At 41.9% G+C, this 18,616-nt stretch overlaps 2 protein-coding genes across 5 annotated transcripts in view; one reads left to right on the top strand and one right to left on the bottom strand.

The window, feature by feature from the left end:
- clcn2a (chloride channel, voltage-sensitive 2a) overlaps positions 1 to 18,616 on the top strand; it is a 31,590-nt gene that overhangs the window by 7,916 nt on the left and 5,058 nt on the right. For 3 of the 4 annotated variants that reach the window (XM_026375165.2, XM_026375167.2, XM_026375164.2), the window contains exons 2-15: positions 6,897 to 7,065; positions 10,667 to 10,798; positions 11,060 to 11,188; positions 11,583 to 11,716; positions 12,070 to 12,150; positions 14,105 to 14,128; positions 14,525 to 14,603; positions 15,721 to 15,846; positions 15,983 to 16,067; positions 16,502 to 16,603; positions 16,942 to 17,044; positions 17,897 to 18,052; positions 18,136 to 18,205; positions 18,295 to 18,405. In XM_026375165.2, the coding sequence (XP_026230950.1) occupies positions 6,897 to 7,065; positions 10,667 to 10,798; positions 11,060 to 11,188; positions 11,583 to 11,716; positions 12,070 to 12,150; positions 14,105 to 14,128; positions 14,525 to 14,603; positions 15,721 to 15,846; positions 15,983 to 16,067; positions 16,502 to 16,603; positions 16,942 to 17,044; positions 17,897 to 18,052; positions 18,136 to 18,205; positions 18,295 to 18,405 (1,501 nt within the window). The remainder of the gene's footprint in view (positions 1 to 6,896; positions 7,066 to 10,666; positions 10,799 to 11,059; positions 11,189 to 11,582; positions 11,717 to 12,069; positions 12,151 to 14,104; positions 14,129 to 14,524; positions 14,604 to 15,720; positions 15,847 to 15,982; positions 16,068 to 16,501; positions 16,604 to 16,941; positions 17,045 to 17,896; positions 18,053 to 18,135; positions 18,206 to 18,294; positions 18,406 to 18,616) is intronic. The other variant, XM_026375166.2, reaches the window with a different exon arrangement.
- LOC113172273 (zona pellucida sperm-binding protein 4-like) lies at positions 4,308 to 6,456 on the bottom strand. Its single transcript, XM_026375168.1, has 8 exons — positions 6,139 to 6,456; positions 5,841 to 6,028; positions 5,547 to 5,644; positions 5,304 to 5,461; positions 5,030 to 5,222; positions 4,807 to 4,954; positions 4,643 to 4,718; positions 4,308 to 4,471 (listed from the first exon to the last, which is right to left on the bottom strand). Exons 1-8 carry the CDS (start codon positions 6,401 to 6,403, stop codon positions 4,353 to 4,355), a joined length of 1,245 nt encoding a protein of 414 aa, XP_026230953.1. The 5' UTR covers positions 6,404 to 6,456; the 3' UTR covers positions 4,308 to 4,352.

Here is an 18,616-nt window from a genome sequence, read left to right as displayed (position 1 = left end):
TACAAACCTTATCTCTGTGGATGAGTGTCATGATTTTCTGCAAAACAATCAGCTCTTTTCTGACAAGGTGTCACTCTCTCAGCTTGATCCTTCAGTCTCTCTGACACCGCGCTCCAAACTCTTCCCTCCTTTGTACCGCTTTCTACTAATATGTCACGAACGCGTGATTGTCTGACAGCATCAGCATCATTTTGCCTGTTTATTTCACCCTGTGTGTTTGTGTGTATGAGCTCTGATACCTAGGTAGCTAAAAGCAGCCGCTGTTACCTCTATTAATGCAAAGGCAGACAGCAGCGTGAGTCAAATTTGTCACTTCCTCGTCTAATTCAGTTTTTAATCTTGTCTCTGGAGGTCACAGGGCTCAGATTAGCCTGAGTACTTTAGTCCTCCTGTTTCTCCCCTGGTCTCATCAATGCACACTGTGTTTAAGTAATCACGCTGCTACAACAGTATGTAGGTGTAGAAGGGTCTAAAACATCAATCTTTCTACTCAGCAGCGACAGGTCCCTGCGCTCTCACACACTACAAAGACAAATTAAATTCCCCTTATGAATATGTATTAATAAAAAGCAGCAAGGATAAAAGTTATAGATGTTCAAGGCTTCATCATTTGAGTGTCAAATATTTGTCCTTGCTGTCTCCTCACAGTGAATAAATTATCCTGCAGTGCCTTTGGGATTTGCTGAATAATAGAGATCTTTTTATCTCATCTGTTGTGCTAGGCTCGCTCATGGTCTGACTTAGAAAGGTGGCAAAGTGAGTGATGTGGCAGTAAAGTGGGGGGTCTTACGCAGGAGAAAGTTGGTGGACATGTGGTGCTCTCCTCTTGTGAAAATGCCGGTGGGTGATCCTTGTACAGTAAGTAGTGTTGAGTTAAATGTTACAGCAGAGTAAATCAGTGTTTTCTGATTTGTGTTGTGCTGTTTGTTACTTATTAGCCAGCATATACACAGATCCTAGCCCGTCAGCAAAACTGATAAAGGCTTTTAAGGCCGTCATTAAACCACGTTTCTCAAGTGTTGTATAATGGTTATGAATTATACATGTGCTTCTCCTGCCATGACATGTCACTTTTTACATCACGGCATGTTGACCTGGTCTCTACACGTGATCATCTCAGGCCTACAGGTGCCAAATCAATTAAAAAACTATTTTAATCATTTTAGGAACTGTTTACAGGTAAAATTAATTGAATGCATTTAGCTACACACATAATTAAAATGTTTCACTACACCAATGAAGGAATTGAAGTTGTTGTTCTATTTATTCATCTGCAGACACCGACCGGTGTTAAACATTTAATATTGAAGTAACTATATTTCATAATTTTATAATAAAAAACATTCATATGAGATATATCATATATCAAATAAGGTGTCAGTTGTTTGTGATGAACACAGAGAATCAACACACATTTCTGTAGCTCCTTTCACGCAGCACTTTGTTAACTGCCTGTCTGTAAATTTTGTCTTTTGCTTCACTCTCAACGCTGTTAGTCTCCCTTTTGACCACAGGGCCCCTGTTTTCAGAGACAACGCCTTAAAAACCTGCTGTACGCTACCTGCTCTGCACCCAACAGTTAATGAGCAGCAGGTGAAGGTGGTGGAGCACTTAACAGCTAAGCAGTGATATTTACATAGAGACAAAAACAAGAGAATAATGAACTAAAATGAATCAGGTGGACATAAATATGAAGGCAGGTTCAAGTTAATGTTGCTCTGTAGCTGCTATAAGTTTCTTAAGATGATTTTTGCCCACTGCTCTAAAAATAGAAGTGGAGTGAGAGCTATATCGATATGTGTTTAACAAGACAGGGTCTTCAAGACATAATCTCTCATCTAAACACATGCTTTTTAATGCTTTTAAGTTTAAACTAATTAGTTTAAACTGTAAAATGATTAAATGTATTTGTAGGCGACACTGACCGACCAGCTTCACAGTGTTAGTGCGGATTGTTTGTTCAGGAAACACGGACATTGGCCTTTATCCTCACACGCTGAATAAAAGCTCCACCTCAGAGTGATAAACCCAGGCTGAGTGAAAATAGTTAATTTAACTTCACTAATTTGTTTCTAGGCGGTGACTATGGTAATTACTGTTCAAAAGGGGGAAGTGATTTAAACGTGAGCCACGTCTGGCTGATTGACGTGTGACTCAGCCCGTCACCGTCAGCGTTGAGAGTTGCTCTTTGACTCCACACAGACGTCGTCTCAGTCTGTGATTATCCAGCTGACTAAGTTAGCTGAATGTGGGTATCTTCCAGTCTTTTTATACAAATTCAACTCTTCACTCCCTGTAACACTGATCTCTGTAGGTATTACTACAGTTAATAGCGACCAGTGGGAGGCAGGACTTGAACTGGTTTAAAAGGTTGTGATGTGGGAGGTAAACTGACTAATGTAGGTGCAGAAGTTGGTCATGTAGGAGGTAAACTGGCTACAGCTCATTTAGCCCACTGGAGGCCACCTGTTGCTCTCCCGGGGGGCCAGGGCCTGGTTTCACACAGTCCCAAGAAAGAAACACTGACAGGCCCCGTTTATCCTCCTAGTGGGAGTTTATCTGGTGCAGGTGGTGGGACTGTTTGTGTGTGGGGGCGTATTAAGACTTGTTTTCAAAACACATGAAGATTCAGAAGGAAAGCTTAAAATAAGTGTAGAGATGATAAAATGCACAGATTTAACCAAAGAGGAAAATCATCCATGTTTCTAAATCTTTAGAGGTGGACAGATATAAGTCTTTTTTTTATTTAATTCATGGCTACACAGATCTTTGTTGCATGTTTTTGTTATCACGTCCATTTCCCCACTGTCGCTTTCCAATAAAGGCTTAATACCATAAAGGAATTTGTTATGAGTACAAATTATACTGTATAATGACGTTGCTGCACATTTGAATGGCTTGCTGAGTTTTAGGAATTAGGCTGACCACTGTGGTGTGAAGGTTGTGTTGTCTTTGCATCATCAAGTCAACACAACACTGGAATACTAATGTCAACACGTTTTTCTTTCTTTCAATTACAGCTTTCAAAGATTATTGCCCACTGCAGTTGTTCCTCCTCTGCACATTTTCCGTGAAGAACGAATTTTCATGTTATTGATTGTGCAGAAAAACAGCCGGTTTGGACGTGAGGGAAAATTGCAGCGACTAGTAAATATTACAGTGTACATACGGACATGCATGGGTTGTTTTAAGAAAACATGTGAGCCTAGCATCGTTACATTTTGTTAAAAACTAGATTTTCATATACATGAAATGTGTTCAGACACAGTAAAACAGCTGGAGCGGAGGAGCTAATTCTGACTGATTACTAATGGTTTTCACACAGTGAAACATTTGCTTAAATTTCATTTAATTTACATTTTATTTCCCAGCATTTAGCATGCCACACACACACACACACACACACACACACACACACACTCACACTGTCTGCTTTAAATGCACCAGTATTGCTATAATTGACAGGATTTTTAACCAGTGGCAAAACCTGTTTACATTTTACTGCACTGACATGTTTATGTATGTCCACACAGCAGCTGTTGTTAGCGTTCATCATTTCACACCTATATTGGCTAATTCCTCCAAGATTTTTACCATGCAGTTTATAGACAAGGCAGCGCTACCGCCTGAATATGATTTATAGCTGCGTCTTGCTTAAATGCTTCACAGCAGGTTGGGGGTTAAAGTGGAGGGAGATGAGCATCCTGACAGCATGGTCCTCTCTGTGCTCGTCCGTCAGACTGAACCTATACGGCTGCTCTGCTTTCCCTCTGCACCTCCTGTTCATGCGAGCAGAAAGAGCGAGTCTGGAGGAGTCGTGATGCCCATCTCAATGAAGAGGGGGTGGAGGAGTTGGTGTAGGACAAAAAAAAAAAAAAAAAAAAAAATGGTGGCGCAGAGCAGTGGTGGAGAGATGTTGCAAGTTGTAGCTTAAACACAGAAACCTAGAGGGACAGATATTAAAATATAAAGAGTAAGAGAGCAGGAAGTAGACAAGCAGTGAGTCTGGAAGAGTCGTGACGCTCATCTTAATGTGAGTGTGGCGCGCTAGAGAGATCAGTGTTTGAGAAGAGCAGCAGAATAATAAAAGGTTGAATCCTGTTCATGTACTGCAAAGCCTTGACAAGCTCAACGTTTCTCCAGCGTCCCCCTCAGCTGATAACAGTGTGCGTATACCGGTCAGCCACAATTTTAACACCACCTGGTGGTTTTGATGTTTGCGGCTGATCGAGAATTTTAAGTGTCCGTCAGCAAAAATAATAGCTGGTGACCTTCAAATAGCAATTCAGACAACAGTTGTAAGCAGGAGCCTTTATTAAAAGTCACGGCCAGACATAACTGCCCATGGGTCGTCATGTCTGTGATTTGGTGTTGGGAGCCGACGTCCTCCGCTCAGTCAGGATGACCTCGTTGCTCGAGACTAGAGCCCTCTGGTTTGAGAGGACTTCACCCACTGCAGCTACTGCTCTGCCTGCAAGGGAAGGAAATTGCATCCAATCACGTTGTATTTATGTAGCCGTTTACATTAAGTGCTGAAAAGATAATCACGAAATACCGATTCTGGTTGCTGCTGTGACTTAATGAGGCTTTCGTTGGAATCAATAAATTGTTTGTTGCAGTATACATTAGAAGAGCTACTCACGCTTCCTGTGACATGGCTGTTCACAAGAGTTAGTGCTGCTGGGATAACATACTGCCGTAGCACAGTGGAAGAACACCTGAAGAATATGCAAGTTGTACATTTGAACAAGGAAACTGCAACATCTGTCCAACGAATGAGACTGATGCCAATAAGCTGAACTGTACCGTGTCTTTCTGGGGAGTGAAGTCATTTGCATCGACAAATGCAAACATTTTAACGATGAAACGCTTGTAGTGGGTGGGGTAGAGAAGGTCAGAGGAGTCTCCCACTGGCACCACTGTGGTCAGGAAGTGGTCATCGTTGTAGGGACATCTGGAGAGAATATCATCATGTTACAGAAACACAGACTGAATATTGAAGTACTTTTCACAAAATCTATTCTTGTACCCATCAACCAGAAGGTCCCACTGTGGCAGGCTGAGAGGGTTTGGGCTGGATGTGGCCCAGCAGTGCTCCAGGTTCAAGATGATGTTTGGGTCTGACCTCTCCAGGATTCGCACCTCAACATACACTGGTTCCCTGAGCACTTTAGTGACTGGGTAGTCTGCTGGAGTGTAGAAGGAGCTGTACGCCGCCTCCTCTACAAAAAAAAGATATTGCCGTTTTAGAACACGTCAATAATTCTGCACCAGCTCGCGCCACTAGCTCCTCTCACACACACCCTGTATACATCCTTTTGAGTAACACTGCCCGTTGCCCAGTCTGAGCTCCACTCTGAGGGGTCCTGCAGCAGCAACTGACACAGGGGGAGGAACATCATCCACCTCCAAGACAAGAGCCTCCACAGCTGTACCAGAGTATCTGCACTGAAACAATAACCTGTTGGCAGAAAGAAAAGGGCTCGTCAGGAAACACTGCAGAGGGGGGGTTCATAAAAACAAAGATGAGTTTTACATTAACTCACTCAAAATGGCTGTCCCTGGTAATAGATCCTCTGGGACCAATTCCTACTTCATATGAAGAGGACATGTGGTTCTCGTAAACAATATAACCATCTTCCTCCTGTTGAGTGAGAACTTTCATATATTTTGCATGTGTTGCTTGGCTAGTAAAAAAACATTTCTAGCTTCAGAAATGTGAAGATTAGTTTGATATCTTGTAGCTTTTGTGTCCTTCACTGGTCAGGTATAAGACAGCGTTATATTACACTCTTAGCATTTATAAAACTGAACAGTACATAAAGTAAAACATCACTCACTTTGATTGTGGTGCCACATGCAGTCACGTGAAACTGGAAGATGACGAACGCAGACGTTTCATCAACAGGACTACACGAGGGGTCGTCTGCCTCCAGCAGGCTGACTGAATTCATGTCCGTGTGGGGCAGAGTGACTTCTCGAGCTATGACCACCACAAACTGACCATCCCTGGTACACTGTACAGTCACTGAGCGACAGAAGAAAGGAGGTGGAAGAGTTTCTCTGTTATACTTCACATTTTTATAACTCACCATGTAGCTTTTTCAATGGAGAAACTACACTAAAGAGCACAGATACCCGCTTTCCCATAGTAGCACTTCTCCCCATTGAAGCAGCAGTTTATGCTTTCACACTGTTCAGCAGTGATATCAGGAGTCCCACACCGGATCTTCTCATGCTCCTCCACCTGGCATTTATCGAAGGGAGCTTCAGGTGGAGGGAACTTTGTCTGCTGAAACAGCTGACCAGGAAGACGAGGCTGCGTGTTCTGACTCTGGGCAGTTGCAGTTGCAGCCAAAGCCAAAACCACCACAACACCAAACAAACACTTAGAAGGCTCCATTATGGGCTTTATTAGCTCCACACTGGCAAAAAACTGCAACAACACCTCCACCTCAGACACAGAATTTATACAAGACTGGTTTTGCTAAGAACTCCGCCTCTCATTGTTAAGAGTCAACTGCGTGGCAGCCCTGCAGAGTTAATCAGCAGGGAGCTGACAGGTGGAGCTTATTGTCTGCTCATCTGTCTGAGAAGAAGTCGTTACACGACTGTTGACTCGAAGCTGAGTGGATGTTTTTTTTTTCTTGACAGAAAAGCTGTGAAATATGTGAAGCTGTGAGTTGCAGTCAGTACCTTTTCTGAACCCCTGCCCTGTTTGCTCTCAGTTTGGGCCTTGTGTTGTTTACAGAAGCCGTCTGTGACTCCACACCACGTACGCTTTTTAAAGTGAAATATCTGCTGCAGGACACAGACATTTCTGTTACTGCCTCCCACTTGCAGTACCTGTATAAAAGTTCAGTATAAAAATCGTTTTCTGTCTTTTCTATACACAGATGTATGGGCGGTACACCCAGGAGCTGGGTGTGTATGCCAAGGAGGAAGCAGCCCGCCTACGGGATGGAGGAGTGCGGGATGGCGGAGGAATGCGCAGGAACACCAGCATTCGCAGCCGTGCTGCAGATCTGCTGGAGTATGAGAAAGACCCTTGTGCAAAGTGTCAATGTAAGTGGTGATCATAAAACAAACCCTTAATCGTTTTGAGCATGTTTCCAGGAACGACATGTGCAGGTAGTGTCCTGAAGGTCAGACCAGGAGCTGTGTTTAATGCACAGTAAAGTGCGTAAGTGTGTGTGTGCTGGTGGTTCTAAAGCGTTCCTGTGCAGCAGATTGCAGCGCTCTAGCAAGCATGAAAGCCGTGTGAAAACACTGCCATCTTAAAGTACAGCAGACGAGCTACTTGACACGAGGGAGCAGGAGAGGATGTGAACAAGATTAAATGAACTGAGCTGAGCAATGACCTCCTGCAAACAGAACTGTCTCGGTGTCAGACAAAGACAGCCCCCTCTGCTGGCTGCCACTGGCCCACAGTTCAGTGTGAGTAAGTATGTTGGTTTGTACAAGATCTCTGATCAGAACTGTCAGATTATGTCTGGTCTTTCCAGATGGCTGCAGATAAGGAAGTGGCACCAGATGAGACCCTTCCTCAGACTGATGCACACAATAGTAAATTTATGTGTTTGCATCCGCACCAAATGTTCTTATTTATGCTTTGACCTTTTTTTTTTTTTATGCACCTTACTGTAATCAAAGGTATTTTTATGCAAGTCAGTAGAGCATCTATCCACTTCTTAAAGGGTCAGTTCACCCAAATTTAAATTAGTCTTAATACTGGGTATTATCTATGCAGCAGGAATATTGTTTCTTAAAACCTTTTAAAATGTATGTAAACAGGGTCCAAAACATTAGAAACTGAATGTGAATGGGACAATTTGTTGGTTTAAGTAGCTCTTTATGATATTACAATTTATGAGATGAAAGGTTTTAATAATTAAAATCATAAAAAAAGTGGGACTCTCTATAAATCAAGAACTTTCCTGAAATTCACCATGTTTTTTTTTTTACGTTTACTTTCCAGAAAAAAACTGCAAAACCGAATGAACATATTTGAGGAGCTGACTAAACAGGAGAGGAGGGAAAGAGCTTGTTTTCACACGGCGCTTGCAAAAGTGATCCAGCATGGCTGTTTTCCAGGCTCCATCTCTGCGTCTTTGCCCTTGTGACTAGTGATCTGATTAAATCTCGATAGATTGCACTACAGGTGAAAGCTCCACTACATCAGTCCAGCCTCACTCAGCTGCTGTAATGGAAGCCATTTAAAGCAATCACGCTCAGATCAGGAGCCAGTCAGGGTGATTTGTGTGCTCGTAGATCAAGAGGTGTTTGTATTTTTAGGTCTGCCTTTAGATAGACGTCCGGGCTGCCCTGCTGCTGTCTTGTTAGGTAATGTTTGAGGAGAGCACCTTTAGATTTGGTGGAGGTGGGACTTTTAGTGGTTTCCTCTCATACTGTATCTGTGTGTGGGAACCTCATCTCTGCGGGGGATGGACTATGAGTGTGTGCCTCGGTTCAGATCAGTAACTAGCGCCGTAGCTTTTGAACAAGGCAGCCTACACATGTAGCTAAAGGCTCTACTGCAGGTCCTGATGCAGAGCTAAAAAGCCTCACAGTTTATTTTGACTCATGGACTGAATGCGTAAGGGATTTTATAGCTGTGGTTACTCAGATTTCTGTCTGCCAGTTACTCCATGCATCAGCATTAGTATATAAGGGCACATGTCACATTTGACTATGCTGCCTTATGATATAAAATATATTTTGTCTCAGTATTATTGTTGGTTACAGCTTGTTTGTGTCAGGTGATGGCACGCAGGACTAGCAAAAGTGCAGAAAGTGTCTGTTATTGGGTGTGATTTTTATTACGGGATCAGAAGAAGACATCTGTGGATGCCACTGAGGCTGCGGATGTGAGCCCTAGCCAAGATGCACACGGAAGTATGCAGCTCTGCAGGCGCCAAATGAAATGTGTGTGTTTCTGTGTGAGAGAGTTGTGGGAATGGGATTTTATCCAGCTCCTCTCACATGGGGATGTCCAGCGAACTGTGAAATAAGAAATATAGATCCAGTTAAAAACATGGCAGTCTAATCTGCACAGATAGATTTATCTTTAAATAGTTTAGTTTTTTTTATTATCTGATGTGTGTCCATTCTGCTTCACACTCCACGTGCATGTCCTCTGTTGGCCACTTGCCATTCAGCAGGTGGCCCGGCTGCCGGGCAGCTTGCCCCGTCATGCACACAGTTGTGCCCCACCTTTCCCGGCAGATTCAGCATCCCCCCCCTCGTGATCTGAATTCTGCACCAGAAAGATGCTGCAATGTCTGTTGTTTTGTTTTTTTTCCTTTTATGCATGAGTTCTTTCCTATACTTTTAAATTATTGTATCAGCAGCATAGTTCTGTATTTGAACATCTGCAGAAAAAGAAAATTACCTTTTGTGTTTTTGAGCCCCTCTTTCATGAAACCTACCTTGAGTGAAATTTCAATATAAAAAAGAAGTGGGTTTCAATTCAGCCTTAGAAGATACCAAGTTTGAAAACATCCTATATTTTTCTTATTGTCAACAATTCTCATTAAAGAACCAAATGTAACAATGTCCTGGTGTGTTTGCAGGATCTGCCCCCAAAACTTTATTTATCAAAGCTGCTTTTGTTGCACCAGTAAGTGTTCGTGGTCATTTCTTTTATAAGTTATGTTCACATGCAGCTAAACTGCAAATGTAATTAGGAAACTGTATTTTATGTTTTATAGATCATTTGTTTGATGCCCATAACTGATGACCACGGTAATTGGTAGATGCAGGCCTATGTGTCCTGAAGTGCAGCAGGTGGCTCATTGAGCCGTGGCGGAGCAGCACTACACTATATGTTTGATCCCTGTCTTCCTGTTTCTCTGTCATTTCTTCTCCCTCTGTTTTACTGTCGTCTACGCCTCTGTCGGTTCCTCCCAAAATTAGATTTTCCATGACGAATGACACTAAATGAATTCCAAGCAGGGCGGCTATTTAAAAAAAAAAAACAAAACAAAAATATCCGGGGGTATCTCGACTGTAACGTTTTTATGAGATGTGGATCTGGAAAGTGTGTTAGTAGCACATTTTTAGTTTCTCTGGGGACACACACATCTATGAATGCTCTGGATATTGAAGTGAATTCCAGGCTTTGGCAGTGTCCGCAGACGAGAGAGAAGAAATGAGTCCAGTGATTCTTCTTTTAGATGACCCAGCTCGGAGTTATAGATTATAATGTAATGGTAGAATTTATAACTGTGACCCAGCTTTGTTTTGTCTCTGTAGTCTCATATTTGTCAGGGATGTTCACTCCAGACATATTCACCACATAATGACCTTCTTCACTCATTACCCAAATTCTTTATTCACAAATTTCATAAATAATTCGCTATAATATATTCAGGTTTAGTGAAACATGTTTGAATAATTTTGTTTTCTCCAAATAGGCCACTTCATATTTTTAGGCCTTCCTTAAAACATCATCTCATTTGCACAGCTGGAGTCTTTGAACTGTTTGGGGATGAAATGTGCTTTGTGAATGCACCCCTGTTGCCTCTGTCACTTTTATTCACTTCTGTCTTTTCCTTTGTCTCTGACATTGAATGTGAAAATCTCACACCGATGCGTTTCTATCTGCAGTCCTGTCACATCTTTAACGTATGCTTTCGTCCATCTCTCTCTGTCTCTGTGCCTTCAGTGTGTGCATCTCGCTGTCAGAAGTTCCTGATCTCCCGGGTGGGGGAAGACTGGATCTTCCTTATTCTGCTGGGCCTGGTCATGGCTCTGGTCAGCTGGGTCATGGACTACGCCATCGCGTTTTGCCAAGAAGGTAAGAAAGAGACAGAGAGCGAGAAGGCGAGGTTGGTTTTGTGTGAATGTATTTTATCCTAAGGATCTGAGGAGGCCACGGGGTTAGGAAAAAGCATAAGTAAGGCAGAGATGTAAGAGAAGGTCAAAGAGGTAACAGACATGAGCGGACACAGCAGATAAATCTTGATAGATGGATAAAGTGGTTGTTAAACGGGTTAGTTCTCTGCTGCAATAATACTGAGATGAAGTTGCCTCTGTGTGTGTGTTTGTGTGTGCGCAGCACAGAAGTGGATGTATGGTGGGCTGGACAGTAACATGCTTCTGCAGTACATCGCCTGGGTCACTTACCCCGTAGTGCTCATCACTTTCTCAGCAGGATTCACACAGATTCTGGCGCCTCAGGCTGTGGGTAAGAGAACACATATGAACAATTTATGCATAAACATGTGTATTCATAGCTCATCATCTTCAGGGTCACATCTCTGTGCTGTGTTTGAATCATGTAAATCTCGCTATAATGCACCATAAAGCCGCCCAAGGACGTGCGCTGTACTTCTCTTAGTGGTCACGTTTGCAGGACATGCATAAAATATTCCTCTGATGAGAGGTGCATACAGAAAACTACTGTATATGAATATCAATTAGATTTCCACTCATCCACCCCCCCTTGCTCATCATTTATTCTTCTCATCTCTTATTATTTATTCTTCTCATCCCTTTCTCTCTGTAATTGCTTTCTTTCAACTCCTCTTTTCTCTCCACTCCATCATCCCACCTGTCATCTCTTTCTTTTTATTTCCCAGGTTCAGGTATTCCCGAGATGAAGACGATACTGAGGGGAGTGGTCCTGAAGGAGTACCTGACTTTTAAGACGTTTGTGGCTAAAGTCATCGGTCTGACCTGTGCCCTGGGGAGTGGCATGCCTCTAGGGAAGGAGGTAGAGAGTTGGATTTTTTTTTTTTCTCCCTCCATTTCTTCCCCCCCCTCTCTTTTCGCCTGTACAAATTGCACAAGATGGATTGCTTGACAGTTTCCTGTTGGGAGGATATAATAATCTTCTAGTCTCATTAGAGTCATGGCTGTGAAAATAAAAAAGTGATTTGCTGCTAATAACCCTTGCATTTGCCATTTGGGATGGTGAAAAAGTTGTTTAAAATTGAATCTGAGCAGGATTTAATATTGCACATCAGTGCAGGATGCTCCACTCAGTGATAAAATGTGCTTTAAGTCATATCCTGTCTACTACCATCCTTATCTCTCGCTCTCTCTCTCTCTCTCTCTCTCTCCCAGGGACCCTTCGTTCATGTTGCCAGTCTGTGCGCCGCCCTCCTGAGCAAATTCATGGCTGCTCTTTTTGGTGGGACTTTCATGGTGAGAGTGGAAATGACAAAAGACAAACGCACTGATGCACAACAAACATGCTCTAAACGTGAGGATGCTTTGAAAGAATAATGACCTGAATAGACACATTTTGACTTCAATACAGCGCCAGTTCTCCTCTGTACACTTTCACAGATTTAGTATTTGGCTCAGAGGTTCTTCCAAACATCCCAGAAAAGTGGCTCAGCTCTTCTCTGGATTTAGCCTGTCTCAGTGTCTCTCCTCGTAATCCCACACTGACTTTATGACTTGGAGATCTGTGGGGACCACGCCATCTGTTGCAGGACCTCATCGTTCCTCTTGCTGCTGAAGATAGATCTTGATGATTGTTGTTGTGCTGCTGAGTTGGAGACAGATGCCTCCTTCATACTATTACTAGATAAATCAGATTCTAATAACTTCTCAGCATCTAAAGTGACACATTTTGCAAATAGTTTAATTATCTTTTTAGTGGGTAGTAAAAAAGTTTCACAGGTGAATTCTGTTGGTTCTGTTCATCATGACTGTACCTATGTATTGATGTTGCAATAAGTGCTGTATATATACTATACAGTGACACTCTACCTCATCTATGTGTGTGTAACAATGTTAGTTAATTATCAATATCCATTTTAATTTAATCAATGATTAATCAAATCAAAGTTTCATTTCTTTGATCATATCAAAAAGCTTCTTGAACCTGTTTCATAGCTGTGTGTTTTACCAGCTGTGTAGATGGAGACGAAATATTAGGGGACATTTCATTAAGATCAATGCTGTAGGTTTTTTAGGAACACACACACTCACTCCTGGAAACTGCCCAGTACCACCTGGGTCAATGATCTGCTCTGTTGGAGCAGTCCAGGCATGAGACCACCTCATTAGCCATCCATAATTTGGAAATTGACCCAGAGACTTTTCCATCATAGGACTGTTTTCTGACAACCACTGCCTTTTTATACATCACTTTCACTAATTTATTTGATTAAATACAATTTGAGCTTATTCCAAATCTTAATTTTTCAAAATTATGAATAATTTAGACAAACCATTTCTGCAGCTGAATAAAAAGTCTTAATATATCCTGTCTGTGAATGAACAGTAAAATGTGCCCAGCTTAAATCCCAAAGATGCACGAGTAGTATATTAAAGGTTACAAAAAACATTGCATGCATGCAATTAATGCTGTGCAAATACATATGTTTAGAAGAAAAAGCAAAGTAGTGCAACTCCAAAGAAATGAATGATACAGACCGATAGATAATGGGGAAATACACAATATATAAATAAAATGCTTTAGTGTTTTATATAATTAAAATGTAAATGACAGAGGACAATGTAAGAAAATTAAAAGCCGCTGAAAAGTTTTGGCTGCACAAAGGAAACAGTCAACACTTGGAAACTTTGAAGCATTTTCTTTATCTTTATTTTTTGTGTTTCGACTTTTTCTGAGTACAAAGAAGAAAACAAACAAACAGCAGAGACAAACACAGCTGCACTGTGAAAAGCCTTTGACGTTTCTCTGACTTTCTCCAGGACACACACTCACCTCCACTCATGTGAGACCTCAGCCTGGGCTCCTGTCTATCTCTGCACCGGACACTGAGTGAGCCGTACATCTCCTAAGGGAGAGCTCTCCTCTGTGTACCAACACACCAGCATCCCCATCTGTACGGAGGAAGATAGACCGCAGTGATGTGGAGCATCAGCACAGTTAGAAAACCTCAGATAGTCCAGGGTCTGACTGTGTGACCATTAACATAACCCATCTGGGAAAGCGTTCATTCAGGCCTCTGTGCAATCAAGACTGTGTTTGCTGATGCTCATTCACTGCTCGTTTGATTTTGTGTGCTTTGGATAATAAGTTGGACGTCTTCCAGTGGGAGGATAAAGAAAAGGTAACATCTGCACTCTCTCAGATCACACTCACACATATTTCTCTCTCTTTCTTCACTTACTGCTAAAGGAAGAGGCCTTTGAAGGGAGTAAGGTATGAGTGCACGAGTCAGATAATTCCTTTATTGCCAGTTTCATTAATAATCCATGCTGTCCATTTCAGAGGCTGAGATAGATTGATGCCTTTCCATTGAGTGTTTGAGTCTGTTCAGTGAACCATCGCAGCGAGGCATCGATCTGCGTCGCCTGTGCTTCAGCCCAAACATCATCAACCAATCAAATCATTCCATGATTTCAACTGGTTTTTCAATGACGGCCTCCCCCATCCCACTGCTCATATATGTAACCTCATATATGTAGAACAGTAGCAGCTTCACAGCAAAACACGTTGGCAAACAGTTGTTGACTTCGGTTTTCATGACTGGCGTATCTGTTGTATGTACACGTGTCGATGTTTGTGTGTGTCTGTGTGTGTGTGTGTATCTGACAGAATGAGTTAAGGAACACGGAGATGCTGTCGGCTGCCTGTGCGGTGGGTGTGGGCTGCTGCTTTGCTGCTCCTATTGGAGGTAAGACAACATGGCTGCACTGCTTGATTGAATGGTATCTAATTATGGCAGATAATTATAGAGTTAATTAGATGAGTAGACTACCCACCGCCCCACCCAACCCCAGCAGCAGGGCCTGAGGATACCAACTCTTTGATTTAGGTGTTGAATCCTACTGCATAAAAAGACAGTAGCTCTCTAGCTCACACAAAATCTCCCTCAGCAGATGGATTTTACCCACTTAACACAGAAATATAAACATTATTTTTTAACATTTACATCCTTTACATGTTGAGATTCCTTTTGAGTTAACATTTTCTAGGCTTGCCATAATCAAAATGTTTGTTTTGTAGACAAGTAAAAAAATCAAAAACAAATATTTGTATAGACGATCATTTAGTATAGTCTTCATAGATTTTTCATGTTTACAGTTTTCTGTGAAAAACACTTCAGGTGCAAAAGACTGTAAATCTGTAGTAATGTGTATAGATTCATTTTTTAGTGAAGTTTCATTCTCGATCTTGGAAATACCATTCGAGAAAGTATTCTTAGCTCAGTGCATATACTATATATTTTCCAGAGGTTTAAATAGCATCACAGTTATTATCTTTACAATCGGCTTATAAGAAAGGTGAATGAAAGAGCTTTGAGTCACACTTATTTTACTTAGTCTTATGTGTATTGTTTGTACAGAGTAGAAAACTGGATGATAAAACCCTCTGGCTGCACAATAAAAGGCAGGTGGAGCTTATATTTGGCACATGATTGACACTTTGCCTCATTGATTTTGATCGACTAGACCAGATCTTGTTGACATACAGTAGAGTAAATACTGCACAATCACAGACCAGACCACATGAGGGATTCATACACGTCACTGAGCTTTTTAAACATGTTCAAAACAGCAAGGAGTTGGAATAAAGACATGACAAACATTAGCCACTATGTCGGTATCACCAAACTATATCTACTAATATTTTGTTGACAAATCTATTGATTAATAGGGAAATGAAGTGACTAATCAGTTGACATTGTGTTCTCTATGATATGTGATTAAAGTTAAGTAATGATATAAATGTTTGTTTATTTATATTTTTTACATTTTTGAGTATCAAATATACGTGTTTCTGTGACGCAGGCGTGTTGTTCAGCATCGAGGTCACGTCTACGTTTTTTGCGGTGAGGAATTACTGGAGGGGCTTCTTTGCTGCCACCTTCAGTGCCTTCATATTCCGAGTCCTGGCAGTGTGGAACCAAGAGGAAGGTAACACATACTGTAATACAGCAAACATTACTTTTGTGTTTGTCAATGTGCCTTTTCTATATCTTAATAATTATAATAATACCTTATTATATATCTTATTATACACTGAATGAGAACGATCTTCTTTTTTCTGCAGAAACCATCACTGCTCTCTTTAAGACCCGTTTCCGCCTGGACTGCCCTTTTGACCTTCAGGAGCTGCCAGCGTTCGCCATCCTCGGGTGAGTGTTGTTTTTTCTGGACTGACGCCACGCTAAACCGAGTCCTCGTACCGGAGCGGTTTGGCGCCTGAGTTACTGAGGAGACGTAAGCTCTTTCTGAAGTCTCCCTCCACATTCACTTTCCTGTTGAGAATCTGAAGGTTGATGAACAGGGCATGAAATTGACTTTTTACTCTGCTGATTACATGTTGAGACTGTATCCAAGATTATCATGTGCCACATTTGATCTGTCTGATGCCAAAATATTTGAATAGAGAAAACAATTAATTAACATTGACTGGGTTTGATTCAAAGAGCCTGAAAGGACTCAATTAACCAGGTGAAGCAAAGCACAGCTTTTGTTTTTTCCGTGCTGGAGTTGCTCTCTTTCAAGCAGTGTTTTCTTCTGTTTCTCCGTCAGCAGCCCAAACAGCTGTGTCTTTGTGTGTTTGTAGGATTGCCTGTGGTTTTGGTGGCGCTCTGTTTGTCTACCTGAACCGACTGATCGTAGAGTGCATGAGGAAACAGAAGACCATTAACAAGTTCCTCCTGCGGAAGTGAGTTTCTGATCCATTATGATTTACAAAACCTTTACACTTTAGCAGACGGGCCATGATTTTCATCTTTAAGGAATAGTTTGAGACTTTTTATACTTCCGTCTTCTAATAACTATTAAGTAAATAGTAAAGAAAATAAAAACATCTATAAAATAAAAGGTGAAACTGTGATTACACTTGGATCAAAATCATGTGGTGTCTTATGTCACAATGTTAATGTAGTACGGAGAAGTTTGGGTGAAGTGGGTCAGTTTTATTTATAGCCTTCTCATCCTCACCACTCAGAAATCAAGTGTGCACATACAGTTTGACAAGCACACCCATTAATGACCCCGCAGCCCCTCTCTTCCTGTCAGGCGTCTGGTGTATCCTGCACTTGTCACCCTGCTGGTCTCCACGCTCACGTTCCCTCCGGGCTTTGGGCAGTTCATGGCTGGACAGGTGAGAAAATGCTTTCACACTCTTGGCAGTATGAAAGCATGTCAGTTCAAATATGCTCCTCATATTTGATAGCATCAGCTGTTGAATAGTTGTGCTGTATAAACGCGGTTCTCTGCAGAGTTGCAGTGTGCACTAACCTCAGAGCTTTGATTATTTTAAGTTAAGTTAAATATTTTTTTTTTTCAGGAAGCGTTCACACTTTCTGCTCCTGTTTCTCAGCTAACACTCAGAGTAAGACTCAGGTTATGTGGATGCAGATGAAAAATGTTCAACCAGTGTCACTAAGTAACATTTATTTTTAGTTTTTGTAGACGGAGCAAATATTTTTTTGTGCCAAAAGCTGCCTGCACACCTACCGATGAAAAGCCTTTTAGTTTAATGTTGAGTCTCCAGAAAGACAGAAATCTGCTAGACGGAGGGAATATTTTCTACTGCAGTTTTCTCCTTCGTGAAAGTTCCTATAACAAGACAGAAAAAAACAGACGGCCGCTGCAGTTTCAAGACAGTTCAACAACAATTGGACCTGTATTAGAAGCAGGTGAAGAGATCTGGCCCTGATAGATTTTTAATTATGATAGCGATTTGACTGTAGCGATGGCAGTGTCAGCCCCTAGTCCACCACTTCGGTTCAGACTATTTAATGGTTTGCCATGAGATGTTCTCACTCTCAGGATTGAAGTGCTACGACTTTAGTGATAGTGTGACTTTTCAGTTCAACATTTTGATTTGTCCAGTACTTTCTTTCTTTGACTTGAAGAGCACCTTAAGGTTTTTGGATTCATTGGACGTGTGACACAGAGAGCACGAGGCCTCTCTTCTCTTTTTAACATTATCCTTGCATCGACCCGTCAGCTGACGCAGCACGAGTCTCTGGTTGCGCTGTTCGACAACCGCACGTGGTGCCGTCAGGGCGTGGCCGAGGAGTTTGACTACATCAGCCACCACCATGCCTGGAAACACCCCCAGGTCAACGTCTTCATCACGCTCATCCTCTTCATAATCATGAAGGTAGCCCTGAGAGACAGTGATCAATGATTTGATGATGTTTGATGTTTCAATTTCTCTAATAAACCGGTCTCCTCTTGTTTCAGTTCTGGATGTCCGCTGTGGCCACCACCATGCCTGTTCCATGTGGGGCCTTCATGCCAGTTTTCCTTATAGGTGAATAAAATCCTCTTTTCTACTGGTTCCTCCTGCAGCGGTAAGAACCCATTACAATAACTTTTCCTGTATCTGTGTGTGATTGACAGGTGCAGCGTTTGGCAGACTTGTCGGAGAGATCATGGCGGCCATGTTCCCTGATGGCATACATGCTGCCGGCAGTGTATATCCCATAGTTCCTGGTGGTTATGCTGTCGTTGGTGAGCTCCTCTAACTCTACTTTTTTATACACTGTACTTTATTTCAGAATTTTGTGTCTTATTCACCCTGATAACAATTTTTACGCCGTTTTTCGTTCTCTCCTGAATGATTAAAATCACTGCCTCTGCAAAGCTGCACCCGTTCATAAACTATGACTAATGGAAATTGATTCCACTTAAGTTGAACATTACTTTTTGGACTGATGTAAAA

The sequence above is a fragment of the Anabas testudineus genome, chromosome 17 (assembly GCF_900324465.2).
Source record: "Anabas testudineus chromosome 17, fAnaTes1.2, whole genome shotgun sequence".
NCBI classification, from domain to species: domain Eukaryota; kingdom Metazoa; phylum Chordata; class Actinopteri; order Anabantiformes; family Anabantidae; genus Anabas; species Anabas testudineus.
The sequence above is the reverse complement of the archived record's forward strand: the minus strand, read 5'-3'. Positions and strand labels throughout refer to the sequence as shown.

Excerpts from the sequence above, each read along its gene's own strand:
- LOC113172273 (XM_026375168.1), bottom strand. The coding sequence starts at position 6,403 with ATGGAGCCTTCTAAGTGTTTGTTTGGTGTTGTGGTGGTTTTGGCTTTG. Across the intron at positions 5,645-5,840 it reads CATGTGGCACCACAATCAAA|GAGGAAGATGGTTATATTGT; the intron begins GTGAGTGATGTT and ends CTCACTCAACAG. Across the intron at positions 4,955-5,029 it reads TGGGACCTTCTGGTTGATGG|ATGTCCCTACAACGATGACC; the intron begins GTACAAGAATAG and ends TATTCTCTCCAG.